At 44.6% G+C, this 21,734-nt stretch overlaps 1 protein-coding gene across 2 annotated transcripts in view; it reads right to left on the bottom strand.

Annotated features, from left to right (window-relative positions):
• The window catches only part of NUP93 (nucleoporin 93), a 104,989-nt gene that overhangs the window by 9,989 nt on the left and 73,266 nt on the right, over positions 1-21,734 (bottom strand). For both annotated transcript variants that reach the window (XM_045442813.1, XM_045442814.1), the window contains 8 exons: positions 12,892-12,966; positions 10,775-10,864; positions 9,077-9,216; positions 5,247-5,379; positions 3,112-3,269; positions 1,783-1,948; positions 1,419-1,512; positions 487-678 (listed from right to left, as the gene is read on the bottom strand). In XM_045442813.1, the coding sequence (XP_045298769.1) occupies positions 487-678; positions 1,419-1,512; positions 1,783-1,948; positions 3,112-3,269; positions 5,247-5,379; positions 9,077-9,216; positions 10,775-10,864; positions 12,892-12,966 (1,048 nt within the window). The remainder of the gene's footprint in view (positions 1-486; positions 679-1,418; positions 1,513-1,782; positions 1,949-3,111; positions 3,270-5,246; positions 5,380-9,076; positions 9,217-10,774; positions 10,865-12,891; positions 12,967-21,734) is intronic.

The following is a 21,734-nucleotide window of genomic DNA, read 5'->3' as shown; positions in this document are numbered from 1 at the left end:
ATGTAAGCTGCACTACCCTGTCCTCAGCTGCTATCCAAGCAGAGTGGGGGAAATGGCATTCTGGAGTCCGTCACTAGCGTGCTGCTCTCACACTGGAAGGTGGAGACAGCTGACCGTTACGGCACGCGCTCTGAGGAGACCTGGCTGCACTGCTAAGGAGTCTGCAGGCATTCATCCACATTCGTCTTCTGCCCCTCTTCAGACTCTCCCGCCCCGGGCAGGTGGGCACAGAAAGTGGCGGCTGGGGTTTCCGATTAGGGCCCTAACGGAATGTGACTCAGGACTCCAGGGACTGCTTCCCGCTCCATTCTCCGGGCGGTCCGACCGACTGGCCACAGAGCTAGCCCTCCACACAGTGCTACCTCCACTGCCCTGATACGATTTGTACCGTGTGCCCAAAGCCTTGGTGGTGGCAGGTGCGTGTGTGCTGCCGCCCGAAGGGGGAGGGGGTGAGCGATGGGGACGCCAGTGCCAACAAATACTCACGGAGCTGAGCACTCTGTCCCGAGGATTTTAAAAGCAGCTTCAGCTCAAAGAGGACCAGCGCCACGTGGACTGCATGGCAGCGCAGCCGCTCCATGCGGAAGAGAAAAGCGATGGCAGCCTCGAACTGTGCCGTCAGGAAGAGTACTTGGAAGTACAGGAAGGGCTGCTGGTTCACCGTGAAGTGGGACTCGCCTGGGGGAGGAGGAGGCGAAGCTGACTCAGGAGCCAGGCTCTCAGCAGCCCCGACCCCAGGCAGAAGCCCCGTGTGCTCAGAGGACCTGCTGACGGGATGAAGGGGGCCCCGGGCACGGTGGACTGCCACAGGAACCGTGACCTGGTTCCACAACCTTCTCCAGACCTCACAACACAAAACCGCTTGCATAAGTGGGAGAGAAACAGAGTTCAGGACCTTAGGACGACACATAAAAGAGGCTGTTTATCTCCTTTGCCCTGCGAAGAGTCACTCAATAAGGAGAGGAATGAAGATTTCAAAGATACTTCAGTTCACTCAGATTCACAGGTATGTGAATTCAATAAATGCTGGCCACTAGTTGGGACCTTCTTTTGCTCCCAGAATTCTTAAACAGAAACAGTGAGGAGGGAGAGCTACGTCCCCCTCATTTATGCTCAGATACAGTCATTGCAAGATCCACAAGGAAGCAATAGCCAAGTCCTGCCTCTGTCTCTCCCTGAGCAAACGTCTACCAGAGCAGTTCAAAGAACTGGAGTAAAATAGCTTACTGTATATGACCATATAAGTCACACACACTGCTTGAGCTCACATGGCCTCTACTTGAATCTGAAATCATTGATGTATTGTGTTGTGTTCTGAAGATCCGGAGTTCAGAGACGAAGGACGTTCCTAGAAAAAAGCTAAGTTGTGACCTTAGGTGGACAAGACAGAGAAAGTAGTTCTGTTCAGGATATCTTACCATAGTCTTCCAACAACTGTTTCTGGAACTGTGAAAGAGTGAGCCTGTCTTGTGGGGAGCTGGTGCCGTCGTCATCAAAACACACTTGGTTCAACTAAACCCCCAAGAGAAACACATGCATTGGTACAAACTACTTCCTGAGCCAGGCATGCAGACCTGTCGCTGCTCAGCAGCTCGAGGCTGTGCTAATGGCTGTGGTTACTGGTTGAGAACTATACAACAAAAAACGGGGACAAGAGGCAGGAAATCCACTAGCCCTATCACCCTACTGGCATCACACATTAAGCAGGTAAAATGTGTGTGCGGAACATTAAGCAGAGGGAAGGGGCTAACGCCCTGCTCAGGCAAGGGAAGCGGTGCCTGCCTTCAGCCACAGGTAGTCCTCGGTTTTATCAGCTACTTCGCTCTGGTTGTCGGTGATGTCGCATCTGCCAATGATACAGTACACGGCCCGCTTGTAGGGGTCCGTGTTGTTCCTGAGGGCCCTGCGGTAATGCAGTCGGAGCTTGTTCTCTGTGGCTGGTGACAACCTAAAGACACAAGGGAACAGACAGCATAGATACACATGCTGAAGACCCTCAGGGGTACCTGAAAGCACTCCGGGTCCCAACCACATAGCAGAGTTACGCAGCCTTCCTTCACAGACACCACCCCAGCCACATCCCCCGCTACCACCATTTTCATCCAGCGTGCGGCCACCAACACCTTCGTCTCCCCCACCTGCCGGCTTCCTCTGGCAGAGGCCGTCAGGGGCATGTCAGAAATGCTGGGGAATTAATACTCCACCGCACTCCCCAGCAACCCTCAAGCCGTGATGGACAAAAGTGAGTCCTTCCCTTAAGTGTCTTGGCCCCCACTCTGACCTCCTTGCTCCCTTATACATGGTAAGATTACCTCCAAAATAAACTACTTGCACTCAGATCCTTGCTTCGGGGTCTCTACACCATTAACCCTACTTTAAACTCACTAATGCGAGCAAAGAGAGAGGCTTATGGTTTACGACAATCTCTGGACATGGCATCATTAACAATGTCTAAAAACCTGCCTTGAGAAGTATCGCTAGTATTCCACAGGAGAAAATAGGGTAACCACCGTTATTCGTCTCAAATACAAATACGTATATTTAAACTGGGTTTCAGTGAATATGAACTTAGCCCAAGTACATTAAAACCCAGAGAAAAATTAATCCTTAGCAGTTCCTTAATGGAAAAGAACGAAAACAAAACAAACAAACAAAAAAACCCAGTTTCAATGATTGCATTTCAAAATGACTAACTTCTTGTTGTAGCCTTTGAGCTACGAAGTGTGTGACAACACATTTTCATATTGGGCCAACCACAAAAGCACTGAGTGTTAAATGAAGTGTAATGCAGCAGAGTTTTTAAATAAAGCATCCTGGATATGCCCGGGATTTACAGGATATGTAAAATTGTGCTCCTAACCACAGTGCCTCCCTCCCACACAGGAATAGAAAAATCCCCAAACACAAACGCTTCAGTATCAGAATGGGGCTCTTTTAATGTTCTCAACTGATACTCTCAGGCAAGTTCTACTTGCTCTCTAGACTTCCATTTTTTTCCCAAGCAGAAACTTATTCTGAGCCATGCACGGGGCAAAAAGAGCAAATGCCAGTGGAGGCCACCCTGTTGATTGCACGTGGTGTCTTCTGGATGCACCATCTCGTTCACCATACCTTCTGTCCTTGCTGTTCATGTACTCCTGGAACCAGGTTTTAAATTCTCCCAGCTGGTGCTGGGCTCGGTTAACCACCTGTGAAGCGGCAAGCAGGTCCCCACAGCGCATGCAGTAATAAATTAATGCCCACACAGGATGGCCTTCCACTTCTCCATCCTAAAAGAGGAAAGATGCTCAAATAAGCAGGCAAACAAAGCTAACTGATGGCTTTCTGCTACACTCACGTCTTCTCATACTAAGTCACTTCAGCTTCACAACCACCGTGTTAGGTAGGGACCTCCCTGTTTTATAAACAAGGAAACTGAGGCACAGGGACATTAAGTACCTTGTCCAAGCTGGTGAATGCAGCCTGGCTCTAGAGCTTTTCCTTGAGAACACCATGTGCTCCACCTGACTGAAAGCCAGCCTATGGATTCACCTTGGAATCCCAGTAGCCAGTAACTGGGTAACATGCTCTGTGATAATTCACAGACGTGCACTCTTGCAACCCCCGCAAAGCAAGGGCTAAAGTTTACTGACCAGTAAGAGACTACCATTACTATACTTGAGTTTATAAAGTGTTAACTACAAATGATTAGTCAAATGGACACTGGCACTTTCATTCATTTGTTGGCTGTTCATTCACTGACTATCTTTGTTTTCGACACTGGGGATCTGAGAAGGCAGCTCCACTCCCACTGTCCCAGTACTGGAGCTGGTCTATCCTCCAAATGCTTCTGTCATCATCTGTACGGAAGCCTGGGATTGCTTTTCTCTCCGCTTCTCCCCAGCTCCTCCAGAGGGGTGGGCCTCAGGCTTCCTTTCTTGGTCCCTCAATCCTTCCCCCGACAGGGCTCTTTCTAAAACCAGATCTGATCATTATCACTTCTCCACTTGAACCCCTTTGAGGTATTTACATCCAAAGTGCTGGGGCGCCTGGGTGGCTCAGTCGGTTCAGTGTCCGACTTCGGCTCAGGTCATGATCTTGCGGTTCGTGAGTTCAAGCCCCGCATCAGGCTCTGTGCTGAAGGCTCAGAGCCTGGAGCCTGTTTCAGATTCTGTGTCTCCCTCTCTCTCTGACCCTCCCCCGTTCGTGCTCTGTCTCTCTCTCTGTCTCAAAAATAAATAAACATTAAAAAAAAATTAAAACAAAACAAAACAAAACAAAGTGCTTAGCCTGGCACTCAAGGCTTTCACCTGCCAGTCCCACGTTTGCCAAGCCCTACCTCACACCCGATATGCTATGCTAGATACTCTTTCCTGCCTCCACGCATCTGTTCATGTTGTTCCCTCCACCTTAAACACCCTTTTCTAAGACCTGTGGCAGGTGAGCCCCTATTTTTCAAGTGCAGTGTGAACCTCACCTCCTTTATGAAGACAGCTTCCTCTGTATCCCACCACCTTGGCACAAAGCTCCAGCTTAGTGCTGCTTTGCACAGGGTATTAAATCTATAAAATAATTCCCCCCGGGGCGCCTGGGTGGCGCAGTCGGTTAAGCGTCCGACTTCAGCCAGGTCACCATCTCGCGGTCTGTGAGTTCGAGCCCCGCGTCGGGCTCTGGGCTGATGGCTCAGAGCCTGGAGCCTGTTTCCGATTCTGTGTCTCCCTCTCTCTCTGCCCCTCCCCCATTCATGCTCTGTCTCTCTCTGTCTCAAAAATAAATAAACGTTGAAAAAAAAAAAAAAGTACCTTTAAAAAAAAAATAAAAAAATAATAATAATAATAAAAAAAATAATAATAAAATAAAATAATTCCCCCAACTGGACTATGTATGAGCTGAAAAGTGTCACATTCTAGGAACTGTATCTAACTCCATTCTTCCAGATGTTTGAACCAACAATCCCAAGAGTCATCCCTGACTCTGCCTGTCACTCCCACATCCAAGTCTTCAACAAGTCCTACTGGGCCTACTTTCAGAACACGTCAAAAATCCAATGACATCCTCCCCCTGCGCCCTCCTCCACTGAGCTGAGCAGCCACCATCTGCTCATCACCTAGATTCCTGCAAGGTCCCCCCAGCCTTTCTCCTAGCCCCACTCTGGTCTCTTTTCCATACAGCAGTTTCCACACATAGCTTCATCTTCGCTGCCAATGCCTATCTCAGAGAGATGACTCCAGGCGTGTAACTCATCACACAGAGAAAGATGCCAGTACCTGAAGTCCAGGCAAGGGAGCCGGAAGTTTAATGTTCAAGAAACTTCGAACCAACTGGTAAGTCCCAGGCACCCCGCCTAGCTGGGCCTGATGCAAGTTTCCAAAGACAGTCACAAGGGTGTAATTCTTATAACTGGAAAAATTGAAAAGGAAAACAAAAAAAAGGTTGAGAACACATACAGGTATCTGTATCCACATCCCTGACATTAGACTGTGAACTCTACAGGACAGGGCCTGGACTTCAAACCTAATGCAGAGGAGGAAACAGTGCATGCTTCATGAAGCAAACTATGTTACTTATTCAGTGAGGAGTAGACCACCGTACAGATCTTTCATCACTGTGGATGCTCAAAAGCACCCCTCGAGGAACATAACAGCAGACTTCCAATGTATTAAGGCCTAATGTACAGGTTGCTTCAGCTCACAACCGAATGCTTTGGTGCATTCTTTTTAAACTTTTTATTTTGGAAAATTTCAAACCTATGAAAAATTAAAAAAAATAGCCCAATGAATACTCATATAACCTTTACCGAGATTCATCAATTGTTATTAGCCTTTGTGCACATGTTTCTATGTAGATACATACATATATATATATATATATATATATACACGTACACACACATGTGTACATATACACACCCACTTGTTTTTTGAACCATTTGAAAATGTATACAAATACGGAAAGCAGGGGCTACTTCATCTGTAAATACTTCACTATGTACCTTGGAAGAACTAGGGCATTCTCCTACCCAACCTCAATACCATTATGACAGCAAGAAACTGAACATCAACACACTGCTATTATCTAAAATACAAGCCACGTTCAAATTTCCTAATAATACCCTTTATGGTTTGTGTTTCTCCCCCCAAGTCTAGAATCCAGTCAAGGGAATGCATGGCACTTGGTTCTCATGCCATTTCCATTTCCTGTACTCTAGGGTAATTCTACCACCATTTTCCATGACACTGACCTTTTAAAAAGAATCCAGGCCAGCTGTTGGGTAGAATGTCCCACAGCCTAGACCGTTTCCTCATGATTTAATTAAGATTCAACTTTGTTGCCAAGAATCCCACACAGCTGATGCTGGTAGTGCCCACTGAGCCCCAGGTAATTATTTGGTTTGATCGCCTGCTTAAAAGTGTCACTCACCAGATTTCAACACCTTTTGTAAAAGTACCTTTCCCTCTGAAATTGATAAATACCCTGTGGGGTAATACTTGGAAGCCATGTGAATATTCTGTTCACCAACAATCTTCTACTGAATGGTTTCAGTTTCCACTGATGTCCTTGCTGAACCAATTACCACACCAATGGTTGCAAAAAATTTTGTATCATTTCTTTTTCACTTATTTGCTAGTATTCTTAAAACCGTGCAATTCCTTAAAACCTGTAGTGTTTTTAAGGTGCTTCCATACTAAGATTAACTGGTTCTAGTTACAGATATTCAGATATGGGGTTAACAGAATAAAGAACTTTCTAAATATGTTTCTTGTCCAAAACAAAACAGACTAACTCAAAAAGTCAGGTGCTCCATATGCACAGATATTCAACACCAGATTAAGTAAAATAACAGAATGAGAGTGTGAGAGAGACAGAGAGAGAAACATCTAAATGTCAATTACAAAAAAAAAACAAAAAACAAAAAACAAAACACCTCAATGGAATTCGATGCAGTTATGCAAAATGATACTGATAAAGATTTTAAAAAGCAAAATACATAAAACCACATACTGTACACATTTGGATCATAACTACAAAAAACAAAATCAAACAAAATATTCCCATATCAAAAAGGGGGGGGGGGGGAAGGAAATGTGAAAAGGTATAAGAGCCTCTGGCATTTTTCTGTACCAGTCCTACATTTTCTCAACATTTTCAGCCTTATCTGCAAAAAACCATTTGGGGCTGGGTCTACTTTGCCACGCCATCAGGATTCGCACCAGCTAAACTACTTTAAAAAGTGAGTATAATTATCACGAAATAGTCCCTTTATCAAGAAATGACAACAAATCCTTGAAAAGGATACGGGTGGGGAGTGACGCCCCTAGAAAAGAAGGGCAATAGGGTGACAGTAATTGTGGACAGCAAACTTCCAAGTAGCTCCCAAGTGCTGCCAAAGGAATTAAGGGGGAAAAAAAAAGAATTTTTAAGACAAATAAATATGTAAAATTAAATAAGCAAAATGAAGAGAATAAATTAAATGGGATGGCTTACCAGATATAAAATCAAAAAAAGCCTTGTACTATTGGTGAAGTCAAGCACCAATGTTGAAGAGTAGGTTTACTAAAGAAAAAGCAGTCACGAGCAGTCATATACCCATTAAAAAAAACAAAATCCTAGGGGCGCCTGGGTGGCTCGGTCGGTTAAGCGTCCCACTTCAGCTTAGGTCATGATCTCACGGTTTGAGGGTTTGAGACCCACGTCAGGCTCTGTGCTCACAGCTTGGAGTCTGGAGACGGCTTCAGATTCTGTGTCTCCCTCTCTCTCTGCCCCTCCCCCGTTTGCACTCGGTCTCCCTCCCTCCCTCCCTCTCTCTCTCTCTCTCTCAGATTCTGTGTCTCCCTCTCTCTCTGCCCCTCCCCCGTTTGCACTCAGTCTCTTTCTCTCTCTCTCTCTCAAAATCAAACATTATAAAAAACTCAATCATAAAGGTTTTTATATACTGTCAGAAATTTTGACTCTTACTCTGCTGCTTGTAGCAATATTACCATATACATTAGGATCTTTATGGCTCCATACCAATATACCCAAAACTTACATTAAAAAATTTAGCAAAAGCCTATTATAATACTCTATAAGCTCTTTTGTGCCTATGTAAAAAAGAATAAAAAACATTTGGAGTTCCAAATTTTTCTTAACAAGGGAAGTTTATGTCTGATGGCATTCATCTCATGTGACTATTGTATAATTATTAAAGTATTTGATAAAAACCTATTCTCTGCTATACCAAGTCTGAATCACCTCAGTTAATGCACAAGGAAATCTTAGGACTTCCTAATGAAGTATTATTTTGTTGATAAAGGGCAACCACACTATAAGGGGACCGGCAGCTGCACAGCTCACTGGCAAAGAACTGCAATTTAGCAAGTGTATTCAACTTGGCTTTCTCTTCTCGAACTAGCAGAGGCTCAGCACCGTGTCTGAAATAAAGAGGGTGCGTTGCACACTCATGACAACCCCTGCTGGCAAATTCAGAGCTGGAAGGAGGGTCCACAGGGAGGGATGAATGGCATAGGTCCCACCAATGAAGGGGATGACAGGGCACAAGGGCATAGCCACAACCCCCTCAGTGACCGACTCCACTTAGTGAGGAGGTGGCAAAGAAACCCAGGCACAAATCACAGGCATTTACAGCTGGGAAGGATCCAGATGCATAGGGATTAACAGAATAGAGCCAGAAAGAAAATAAAGGTTCAAGGACTCTTCCTAAGGCTCGAAGGTGATAATATTGCCAGCTATAAAAATTAAAATGCTCAGAGAACAAAAGAGCCTAAGAAGTAACGGCTGAACAACATTAGGGAACAGGATCCTGACCTAAGGCATCAAGGCCTAATAATCATGATGTCTCCATACCGAGCGACACAGAGTGGAGAAAGAGAAAATGAAAAGTCTAACAGCACTCCCATTCACCATGACTTTATACTGCTGCAGAAACAGGCCCGGTAAAGAAGTGTTTCTGAAAGCAGGATTGTATCTCTCAGCCTCGCTCAACCTTGTTTAAATTATACCAGAGACAGGGCACTCAGCCCAAGGACTACTAGACACGAGACAAGGCTGACTTCTGGGGGGTTCTGAAGCCAGCCCCACTAGGCTAGGGCTGCCTTACCTCTGCTCGAGGTAAGCCAAGGCCTGCCGGACAAAATCCATGCGCACTTCCACGCTGTTGCGGCTCTTCAGAGCATCGGTCGCCGGCACCAACAACACATCTGTCATTTGTTTCACCATGTTCCACATGTCAGAGATGTTCTGCGCATAAATGAAACTGCACGTGACAACGCTGCAGGGCTGGAGAAACGGTCTGGCTCTTGGAGGCTCTGACCGCAAAGGCAGAGAAGGTAAGGAAGGGGAAGAGGTTAATGTCCTCCGTCTGAGGCCCTCAGGCTTTAAGCTCAGTACAGAAGATGCGCCTGTGTCCTGCCAGCTGCTAGACTCCATCTTCCAAGGAGCACCTTCCTGTCCCGAGCTGGTTTTCAGATCAGTTTCTATTCCAGGTCTGACATAACCACCCACATAATTGAGACCACACAACAGTAAAAGGAACACTGAATCTCAGTGGGTTATTCCTTACAAGAGAGTGAATACATTTATAATTGTCCAAAGCTCCAGGAGTTTAAACTCAAGTAGCTGCATTTCAGTCCTTACAAGGTCATTTGAGTTTCTTAAGGCTTAAAATAAAGAGTTTAACCTAAATAATATATAGGTTTTGTCCTCCCAGAGACTCTCCAGGGGCCACTGCTCTTACCCCATTTTGTGAGTGTCACAGCCTCCCATTTTCCTTCCCACTCACTCCCTTCAAAAGACGCCTCCATGAGAGCCTCCCAGGAAAGGAACGGCATTCTCTCCTTTGTGTTACCACCACACATATGGGACTCCCTCTCCCAAGAATCCTCCTGTCTGTAAATCTCTCCTTAAAAATGGATTCCCTGAATGCTCTGCAATATTCTAAAGTTAAGAATCCTTAGAAGAGAGCACTGATGAGAAAAGCAGGTTTACACTTCTCCCACAAAAAGAGACAAAATCCTGTTTTCATGTTCTCAGAAACTAAAACTGTAGAAAATCCACCCAAATGTGACTCTTGGTGGTGAGATGGCAGGTGGATTCTTAACTTTCTTCCTTAGATTTCCTTGTGTTGCCTTGTATTTTATTATTAAGGAAAAAAAAAAAGCTGGATGCATTTTCAAGGACCAAAATAATAACAATACTTACAATCTGTGTAAGATTGTGTTTGCTTTCACTATATTCTTCCCTCCTTCGCCCATTCCTCCTGGCCACCTAACAATCCACCTATCTGCTTTTTTCCTCCCAGGGTGAGAAAACTGGCCAGGGATAAGAATTGAGGGACAGGAATAAAGATGGGGAGTCAGAGAGGGTGGGAGCCAGCGGCATACAAAGAAAGCACCTAAAGATCACATCTGAGTCAAGTTTAATGGGCTCCCGGGTGTAAAAAACACATCACCTTTACAATTCAGCTCTTATAAAAGAGTCCGTTAGTCTAAGGAAGGAAACTGGTGAGGGAAGAATTGAAGCCTGACAGGACTTCAAAGCAATACATCTTAAGGAGACCTCTTGTACCCATTAACTGATCCCGGCTGGGTCTTCTGAAGATGCATTAAAAATACACGTACATAGCATCATCATCAAAAAACCACCCCAAAGCTATTTAGAATGAAACTCTGAAGGACAGTTAACATTTATTCCACAGAGCAGGGTGTCTCTTGAGCACGTTTCTGCCCAGTCAGCAAGCTGCTAATCCCATCTGAACACCGGACACCGCGTCTCCCCTTGGGTTAGCTCCGGGCGCTACCTTATCGTCCAGCTCTGCAACGGAAGCACAGAGGTCCACGAGGTTAGGCTGCAGGTGCCCATTTACAATCTTCTCGTTATAGATATAAATCTGAAATGAAAAGCAAAGTAAATGGCACAATTTCTATTTTCTCCTCTTCTTTTTAAAACCTCTTAAGGCACTTCTGAAGCCAGCTTTCTGCCCAACAGTCAGCACCAGAAGCTTCAGCCAACCTTTCCTTCCTCAGTGTGGCTGAGCTATCCATACTGCCTGGAGGTCAAGGCCTCTGGCCAGCTTCCTAGATGTGCCTTTAACTTTGGAAGGCAGTATCAACACACCCAAACTAACTGCTACCCCAGCCCTCCTAAGAGCTGAAGAATGGAAGGAGGGTGGTCCCGGTGGAGGAGACCACAGGCACTTTTGCACCTCTCCACCCAGCAGATCCCCAGTTCCAGCAAGCAAGGACCAAAGGGGAAGACAGGACGATGGGAAGACTTTGGCTGCTGCTTTCCTAAGAACCTGGGGCAAAGTCTGGTAATCTTTGCTGGCAAAAGGACTGAATGGCTCTAGGCCAAGGCTGGTAGACTGAGTAAAGAGTGTCAGGCTGCAATCCTCCACATGGGTTAGAACAGCAGTCGCCATGTGTCTGGAGTACCCACTTCTCCAGGAAGGAATCCTTGCTCCTTAGGAAAATTTTCTCAAGAAGAGGGAACTATTGTGGTGTTTAAGGTGTGGGAAAACCACTATTACTTTGAATTTTATTTTAAAAGAACTAAAATAATGACATTAAGAACTCGTAGGTTCTCCTCTTTGCCTGTGAAGTCCTTGCCCTACCAAGGATGGAACACAGTAGTGAGGTCAGACGACAGATCAGAACTCCCACTGAACCTCATTGCCCCCTACTCTGCATGAGGGACGGTATCGTGTAGCTTCCAGGGGTATTATAAGGATGAAATAAAATGGTTTTTACACGATAAGGTGGAGTTTATTCACTCACTGTGCATTTATTAAGGGCCTCCCCTCTGCAAGGTTTTTTGTTCAACATAGGATATAAAGATTCACTCTCCTCTGGTGGGATAGCCACATAAACAGGACATGGTGCTCCGAATCTGGAAAATGTTTATGTCATGGAGTCTTACTTTCACAGACAAAGAGGCACAGCTTCTCTGCTCACAAGCTTATAACTTCATGAGGCCTGAACTCTGGTGGTGGCCGCAGCAGTGGGAGGAGTCAGCCACAGAGGGAGGTGAAATTTAAAGGATGGAGGTGTGGCAGGGAGAAAGAGAGCAATCTAAAACATGGAGCAGAAAATAAAGGAAGGCCTACTAATAAAACACAAGGGAGTTGGAAGGAGAGGGACTGGCAATGGTACGCCCAAGGAGAGAGACTAAGAAAACTGTTCGTAACAAAGGGGTGCAAGCTCACCACCCTCAATTCAAGAAACAAGATGGTTTCTCCTTCTTGATACTGTTTTGTGTAGGAAAGCAGCAAATCAGAATAAAACACACAGGCAGCCAGCGCTGTTTTATTCAAAAAGTCAATTCCAGGTCTGTACTGTCTCCTTAGGGCAGCTTCAGTCCAACAGTCCCTGTGCTCGCCACAAAGCATCCCAATCCAACCCCATGCCACTGTGTGACCATCACATACAGCCAGAGCCACAGCCCCTAAAATATCATGAGCTTCTCCAGGACAATATTAGAGAGTGGTAAATACACTATGCCTACCAAGGCAGAAAAGCATTTAGAAAACTTCTATCAACTGCAAGGGGTGAAGAAAGATTTCTGATTATACTATCAGCCTACTAGGTAATTCAGGTTAATAGAGAACTCCATTTGCTAAGCAGTGCAATTACTCAAAGCTGTACTGTACATGGGCTCCTGCCAAATACAAAATGAGACGCCTTGGGTCAGGGGAGAGGGCAGACTTCCATTTCCCTAAGTCAAATGTGAGTCATTCTATTACCCAATTTGATGGAATTCTCCAGGGACCGAGGTGGTAAAATATTAGCCAGTCCTCTGAACAAAACCCCAACTTGCTTTCAGGGTCTGACTTTCACATGAAGTCTTGGTTCTCTTTTACTCCCCTGAGCACTCACATAGAATTTTCCTGGTTTTGATCTTCTCTGAGAGAATGCTCACCTGCCGGGCATAGGCCATCTCAATGCTATCCAGAGAGCTTCGACCAGGGGGTCCCCCATCGCTGATGTAACTTGGCTGTAGGTAAATACACAGGTAGCGTTAAGAACAGCATTTAGTCATGTAAAGAAAAAAATCTTATAAACATACGTTTATCTTTAAGCTGTGAGAAGTCTCTTGCCTAGTCAGACTTCCTCAAAATGATGATTTTAGGGATTTCAATAAGACAATACTCCCTTCCTATGAATACACAAGAAGGGAGCAGGCATGAAACCCAACTCAAAAGTAGCAGGAGACTAAATAAACTGTAAGGAGACGTCAATGACTGTTCCTGGAAATGCATATCTTTCCAACAATCGGTTCAATCCCAAGCCCCATCTCCACCCCATCCTCTCCCTCTAGGTGTTCACACCAGCGAAGCTGTTGTTATTTGCGGGCCTCCTGTTTCCTTCCATCAGTCACATCAGTTAAGGGGCTGGGGCTTAAAGGGTTACAATATGGAGATTCAGGCATTTCCAATCCGGAATCCACACTAAGAGAACAGCTGCTGATTAACTTTCTACATCTGAAGATATGAAGCTAGTCTACATTGGGCACTCATTCATTCATTGCTTCAGTAAATGTTTGCGAAGTGTCTGTCTCCCGTATAGCTGAGTGCAAGTGCCACGGCCACAGGGATGAAAACAGGCCATGGGTATGGAGCCTGTCCCCAGAGAGTCTACCATCTATGGGGACAATTAGACACAAACATAGGGAAAAGTTGATTACGTTTTTTTTTTTTTTTTTTTTTTTAAGAAAGACTAAAATCAATCTTCAGCTAAGCTCCATTCCCTACTGTAAACAAGCATGGGTCAAAATCAGGTATCTCCCATTAGGTATATTCTGAAATTTCCACTACATTATAGTTTATACTGTGCTACAGCAAATTCTTTAAGTTTCTCTCATTAAAAAAAAATTCAGTGCTGGGGCGCCTGGGTGGCTCAGTCGGTTAAGCAGCCGACTCCTGCTTTCAGCTCAGGTCATGATTTCATGATTCTAAGATAAAGCCTCATGTTGGGCTCTGTGCTGACAGCGTGGGGCCTGCTTGGGGGATTCTCTCTCTTCTTCTCTCAGCATCCCCCTCACACACACACATGATAAATAAATAAACATTAAAAAAATTCAATGCTGTATTCTCTAAAATCTTAAAGAAAAAAAAAGGTGGGAGAGTTTAAAGTAGGTTTTCTGGAAAACTGACAAGACAGCAGCAAAACATCCTGCACTACCAAAGCTGGTAAAAGGAATATTTGTGTGAGTAAGGACTGAGAGTAGCATAGAGAGGAGAGAGGGCAGGAGGCAGAAAGATGAGATGTAAGCCCTCAAGTTCTCAAGAATGAACTGGGACACCTGGGTTCCAGGAGGGTCATTTGACTCCCTGGCTCTGGGGTCTGGGGCAGAGCACATTCTCTTAGAGCCTCGGGTTCCCATCAGTTGAATGAAGGCGATGCCCTAGACAACCTCAGAAGGTCCTCCTCAGCTCTGATTTTCTGCAGTCACTGCTATTAAAAACACTAAACAGTCTACTGACTTTGGCAGATGCTGCTGGCTTGATGACCCAACGACCATTTCAAATCCTTACTTCTCACCTCCACTCCCTGTCTGGCATATGGAGTTAAAGATACCTAACAGTGCGCTGGTAAATATTTAACAACCAGCTTGGGGAAGGGGCCTGATCTATAGCGTTGGCTGCTTTCCATGATACAAGTACTCCCGCCATGACCGATTTCAAGCTATCCCAAGGAGTATCAGATAGACAGCAAAATTTCTGAAAATTTAACAGCAGGCCCCCATGAGCTGACCTCTACAAGCTACCGAATATGCCCTTCCCCAGCCTCCACTGCAGCTAGGAGTGGCCGAGAACCCTAGTTCTAGTCCATGAGATGAAGCACAAGTCTGGAGTACATTTTGGGGACAGCTTCTGCTCTTTCTGGTAAAGGGAGCACGAAGAGCCTCACATGGCCGATCAACGCCCCCGCCTTCTCCCAATGTAAATGGGGTGTGTAGAGCTGCAGCAACCATCCTGTGAGCCTCAAGGGAGTGATGTGCCGAGGATGGTGCTGAACAAAGAGAGGCGCTGCGTGTCTGACGGCACTGCAGAACAACTGAATGGAGGCCCACACTCTCCACACCCACGGACTTCTTGTTAGGTGAGAAAAAGAAATCCTTAGGCAAGCCGCCGAAACGGATTTTCTGTTACTCACAGTTGAAAGCATTCCTATCTGAAACACAGAACTGGTGAAAACCACCAGGTTATAATAATAACAGCTACACTTACTGAGCACTACTATATGCTAAGCACTGTCTTAAGTCTCACGACCCTGTAAGATGATATACTGTTATTCTATCAATTTTATAGATGAAGACACCAAAGCACACAGAAAGCAGCCTGTCCAAAGTCACTCCAATAGGAGGCAGTGGAGCCATGGTTTGAGTGCACATTCTGGCCCCGCAATGTCTGCCAGGGCAGCCCAGGGCAACTTTCCAAGGACAGCCATCAAAGAACCAGAGAGCAGTGGTTAGAAACCCTGGCTCCACTACTCACTAGCCATGTGATCTTGATTGCATATACTGCTTCTTTTGAGCCTCGGTTTCTTTAGCTATAAAACAGGGGAGGTCATGGTATCCACCTTGGGTTTGTGGTAAAGATTAAACAAGGAGAAAAATAGTATTTACCGCACAGCATTGTTGTGAGAAATAAGTAGAAAGAACTCAGCACAGGGCCAAATACTTGGCCAAAAAACACTAGCTATTACCACTTTTTAAACACAAAATAAACAACCATAATGAACGTAGGAATAAATCCTATAGTGAACACCAATGGATAGATATGGACACTACAGAAACATAACCTAAAATATTTCAGTCTGTGCTGGTTGGAAATTCTCATGTCATTTTTCTAAAATAAACACAATCCTTGCATGAACAGAACCCCCAGCAGCTCATTTTCTCTGCTAACTCTGAGGGTTCCCAGTAACACATAGTTGAGGACTGTTCTATTCGACAGCCAGCCACCCTTCCAGAACAGAACTAACCGCGTGAATGTTGATGATCCCAAAGTCTTTTTAAAAACACAGGGCACTAAACTTGTTAATTCCAGTAGCCTAATCAAGGGGAATGACTAAGAGGATAAAAACGGGAACACAACACTAAAACATTTCTGCAAGGACATAGTTGTTTCAGCTACATATACATAAACAGCCTTGAGAAATATTTTCCAGTACTAAAACCTAATTTTTAAAATTATCCATTTAAAAAGTAGTTGGGTTTTCAGCCTTCAAATTTCCATTTAAATTAATTTTGCCTAATGCTCTTGTTTTCAAGGGTAGCCTTCCTTCATTTGCCCTTGGCCAAGTCTCCATCTCACCGCACATAAAGTCAATTATCCCAGAAACAGGATGTGTACACGCACATTCCTGAGCTGAGGAACCAGCAAACATTCACTGGAATTTCAAACCCAGGAGCTGCTTGAGGGCTGGGCAAGCAGCCACCAGTATGCTGTGTGGGAGTAACATTCTGAACCCCTTGGACATTTGGGTTTCTCTGCACTGGGGCCTGATGGCACCAAGTGAGGACGACAGGAGTAGGGAATCAGAGACGGCAGAGAAAGGCAGAAAAGATGAGAGGGCAGGGCCAGAGAGGGACTCATCCAGGAGTCTAGAGATACGGTATGTGAAGAAACAGCAGCCTCTGGGAGCACAGACATGAGAAGAGTCTTCTCAGAGTAGACAATATTCCCAAAACAGTAAGAGAGCATTCCAGATCAGGTAGGAAGTGGCTGGAGGGTGGCAGGAGGGAATCACAAGCTTTTATTAAGCAACTACTTTTGTACAAAGACTCTCCAGATATAAATAAACTCTTTTCCCAAGAAGGGCACATTCTAGTTAGGGAGGAAGGAATGTAACTAGCATTCCTAGCAAAAGAAGTATGGAGTTAAAACACACACACACACACACACACACACACACATACACACACACACACACATAAAATTGCCAAGTGGAATGTCTGGTTTTACATAAGCAAAATGGAACTAAAGTGATTAATTCACAATAGCTGGCTATAAAATCTGTACACAGAAGCCTAGTACTACTAGGAAGAAAAATACCAACTGGGGACCAGAGGACCCAGGTTCTAAATGCAATCTAACTGCATGACCTTTGGTAATGACATCTAACTTCTTTGGAGCCTCATTCTTCATGGACAAAGTGGGAAGAATACTTGGGCCATTTAAATAATGAAACCTGTAGAGCCACTAAAAAATGGCAGACACCTACCTACATGTACTAACCTAGAAAAGCCTCCAAAATAAGTTCAAAAAAATCAAAACATAATGATAAGTTGTAGACTCTAATATATAAAATGGTGTCATTTATGGAATAAACTGATACTGATCAGATGAACGTACATGGACCAATGTGCACATGGATACGTGAGAGAGGGAACTGGCAGGGACAGCGCATGCACCGCTGTCGGAGGTTACCTTTGCGCGGGAGGAGGGAGGGGGTGGCAGAGTTCTCAAAAGTGTATCCATACACCTCTACCATTAGCATACTGTGCAAGGAGGTGCTCAGGTATGATACAGCATGATGTTAAAATGAAAGGTCTCTTTGAATTTTTTTAATGTTTATTTTTGAGAGAGAGCAAGCACAAGTGGGGGAGGGGCAGAGAGAGACACAGGGAGACACAGAATCCAAAGAAGGCTCCAGGCTCTGAGCTGTCAGTGCACAGCCTGACACACGGCTGGAACCCATGAACTGCGAGATCATGACCCGAGCTGAAGTCAGACACTTAACCAACAGAACCACCCAGGTGCCCCAGGGCCCGTTTAGATTTTTTTAAACTTCTTTTTGAAAGAACTGCAGAGCGCTTTCTATACTTGAAATCCTATTCAAATTCTGATATGTGAAACAAATCCCTCCCCCACCTCCCGGCCCCAGGAAACTACCAGGGAGTCATAAAACACAGTTTGAAATCATGCAGTCTGGAGTTTTCCAGTTAAACTCTGTTGGTCTCTACTTTACTGTACTGCATTGAATCTTAATACATCATCTATTATTAAGACATTTTATGCACCACCAGGAAAGAAAAAATGTTGTCAACTAAATTATGACACTGGATTTAAGACACACCCTGATTTCAGAGATGTTAAAATGTAGAAGAGTTCTGTGACTGGGAAGTGAACAAATTAAGTCCGTTATCAAAACGAGACATTATATTCAACACACAGTGTTCGCACATCACGGTGTGAAACGTTACCTTCACTATCTGCAGTTAAGCTACAACTTAGCTTCTCAATGGAGCCTGTTGCTTGCTAGGCTCAGTCGTTTCCCAGACAATACATTACAGACCCATCTACTGACTATGTCTAAAACCAACACAGGCACTAGACTGTACAGAAGTTAGATAAAAGTTGACTTTTAAATACTGTTTTAAAAGTTGGCTAAGATACACCAAGGATTCCCAACACTGCTCAAACCCCATGTGCTGTCACGCAAGCAGTGTAGCACTGGGGGTGTTCTTCCTCCCACTGACCACATGCAAGTATAGCACAGGGATTCCAAAAGCCTCTTCCTTGCTTCAAAGCACATGTGTTCTCTCTTTTTTTTTTTTTTTTTTTTTAGTGTTTATTTATTTTGACAGACAAGAGAGAGAGAAAGGAAGAGAGAGAATCCCAAGCAGGCTCTGTGCTGCCAGCACAGAACCCCACGCCAGGCTCGATCTCACAAACCATGAGATCACGACCTGAGCTGAAATCAAGAGTCAGACGCTTAACCAACTGAGCCACCCAGGCACCCCGCATTCCTGGAGATACTTTATAAACCTAAGGGAAATCCCTAAAAAGGGACAAATCCATATTGAAATGATTAAAATAAACTTAATGTGTAGCTTACCAAACACGAACACCCACTATAAAGACTGCTGGGATGTGCCGTGTGCACATTCTCTGCCATTCCGGGCGAGGCACTATACTGTGCACATGCTCTACATTCCTTAGGACACGTCTTCCTGAGAGGCCATTTATAATAAGGACACTCAGGCCCGGGAATTCCAAAGCCTATCTCTGGCCTTCATACCATGAAGACTCTATAAATAGGGTAGAGGAAAATGTCTGCCCAAATGGAGACGTACATCACCTATCATCTTGAAGAAAATTACAAGGGAGAAGCCTGTAGAAATGGTTAAATTTTAAAAACAGCCCCCCCCCCCAAAAATAAGTGTGGCAAGGGTATGGAACAAATGGAATTCTCACATACTGCTGGTGGGAGGGTACATCAATACAACCATTATGGAAAACCGTCTGGCAGGACCTACCAAAGCTGAGTATCCTCTGACCCAGCAATTCCCCTCTTAGCTGTACCCAACAGAGATGCAAACATACGTTCACCAATAGAAACCTACAAGATTGTTCACAATAGCACTATTCATAAAGGCAAAGAACCAGAAACTATCCAAATGTCCATCAACCCAAGAACAGATAAATAGATTGTAGTTATACTACTCAGCCATGAGAATGAATGGCCCACAACTACATGCAACAATATATAGAATGTCAAGCAAAAGAAGCCAGGAACAAGAGCATATGCTGTATGACTTCATTTATATAAAGTTCAAAAAAACAAGCAAAATTAAACTATGATGTTAGAAGTCAGGACAATGGTTCCGTTGGTGGTGGTGAGAGGCAGTGACTGGAAAGGCACACAAGGAGGGTTGTTGGGGTGCTGGTAGTCATCTGTTTCTTCATCTGGGTCTGTGCCATTTGTGATAATTCACCAAACTGCATACTTACAATGTGCACACTTTTCTGTATATATATTATACTTCAGGAAAGAAGTTCAAAAGAACAGCAACAAATAAAACCTAGAAGGTTCCAGAAAATGGCATTCCCTAGGTAATCTGAAGAGAGAACCATCTGCATCCCTTGCCAGCTTTTACAGCAAAGCTATCCATTCTGCTAGGTGTCACAATAGAGAACAGCAAAACTATCAATAACTTTCTTCCAAGGGGACTGGAGGTCAAGGAAGAGAATTCTACTAAATAGACTAACCTATTTTTAAGAAAAGAGCAATCAAAAAAGAACATCTCATTAGCAGCTTATAATTACTTCCAAATCCCAATACAGACCACAACCTATTAACACCATTTTAAAAAATGAAGTTTATAAAACCATGAGCTGTTCTACTTATCTATTCAGACTCACAAGAAATAGAGAATGAAACATTAGGCTGACCAAGGGTTTTATACATTAATTCTTTCCCGAAGACTCTGATCTTAGTCTTTGAAGTCTTTGAGTGTAAGAAATGTGGAACAGGGTCCTTAATAAGTAATTTCCTAACACAAAGGTCTTTAGCATTTATTTGGGGGCTAACTTAATGGAAAAAACTGGTTTTTAAGTCAGGAACAGATGTGCAGATATGGGATGTATACAGTTATTACCCCGTAGGCATGATAAACTGCCAAGCCACTCACCTTAAACTTAGACTTCAACAGAATGATGGTGTAGAGCCAATACTCCTGAGTCTAACCAGTATATTACATGTCTCTCTGACCCTCAGGTGTCCTATCTCTTGTGAGAAATGAATGCTAGCTAGCCATGAAACAAATTGTAGGAAAAAGATTTACCAGGAAGCATTGGTAATATTACTTGAAATGTCTTACATGGTAATTTTCACATTATACTTTTGAATCTGCACCTCTAAGTCATCTGAAACTACTTTTTTTTATAACAATAGTAAGGAATGGCCATTATGGGTCAGTTGCTCACATTATTACACAACTGAATCTGAAGTTTTTGATCTGAGCAAGTGAAAAAATGGAATTGCCATTTATGTAGGGAGGATAAACTCTGTGGGGAGAGAAGGCTGGCATGGAAAGGGAGGTGGCGGGCAGTTGCTATCATGACTCAGGTACGGACGCGTTTAGCTTGAGATGGCCATGAAACATGCTAGCAGAACCAAGAGGCCACCAGATAAATGAGTCCGGGGTTTGCGGCTGCAAGGTAAATCTGAGTCTTCGGCATAGAAATGGTATTTAGGGAGGCGCCTGGGTGGCGCAGTCGGTTAAGCGTCCGACTTCAGCCAGGTCACGATCTCGCGGTCCGGGAGTTCGAGCCCTGTGTCAGGCTCTGGGCTGATGGCTCAGAGCCTGGAGCCTATTTCCGATTCTGTGTCTCCCTCTCTCTCTGCCCCTCCCCCGTTCATGCTCTGTCTCTCTCTGTCCCCAAAAAATAAATAAACGTTGAAAAAAAAAATTAATAAAAAAAAAAAAGAAATGGTATTTAAAGCTACATGCCCAGATGAGATCAACAGGGCAGTGACTGAGGGAGAAAGAGCAGGTCAGGGATTGAGTCCCAGACACTCCAAACATCTACAGGTCAAGGGGTCAGAAAAATTCAGCAAAGGACACTGAGCAGAAACAGCCAGACATGCTGAAGGAAATACCATCAAATGTGGGCATCCTGGAGGCCAAGTGAAGACAGTGTCTCTAGGGGGAAGATAGTGATCACCTGCGCCAAGACTGCCAGTAGTCTAGCAGATAAGCACTCCTTGACATCACATTTTTATTAGTGGTGGTTTATCTTTTTTTTTTTTAATTTTTTTAACGTTTATTCATGTTTTGAGAGGAGAGAGAAAGAGAGAGAGAATGAGAACGGAAGGGGAAGAGAGAGAGGGAGACACAGAATCCCAAGCAGGCTCCAGGCTCCGAGCTGTCAGCACAGAGCCCAACGTGCGGCTCGAACCCACGAACTGCAAGATCATGACCTGAGCCGAAGTGGGACGCTCAACCGACTGAGCCACCCAGGCGCCCCG

This window comes from Leopardus geoffroyi, chromosome E2 (assembly GCF_018350155.1).
Source record: "Leopardus geoffroyi isolate Oge1 chromosome E2, O.geoffroyi_Oge1_pat1.0, whole genome shotgun sequence".
Classification (NCBI taxonomy): Eukaryota; Metazoa; Chordata; class Mammalia; order Carnivora; family Felidae; genus Leopardus; species Leopardus geoffroyi.
This window is presented reverse-complemented; position numbering and strand designations above follow the sequence as displayed.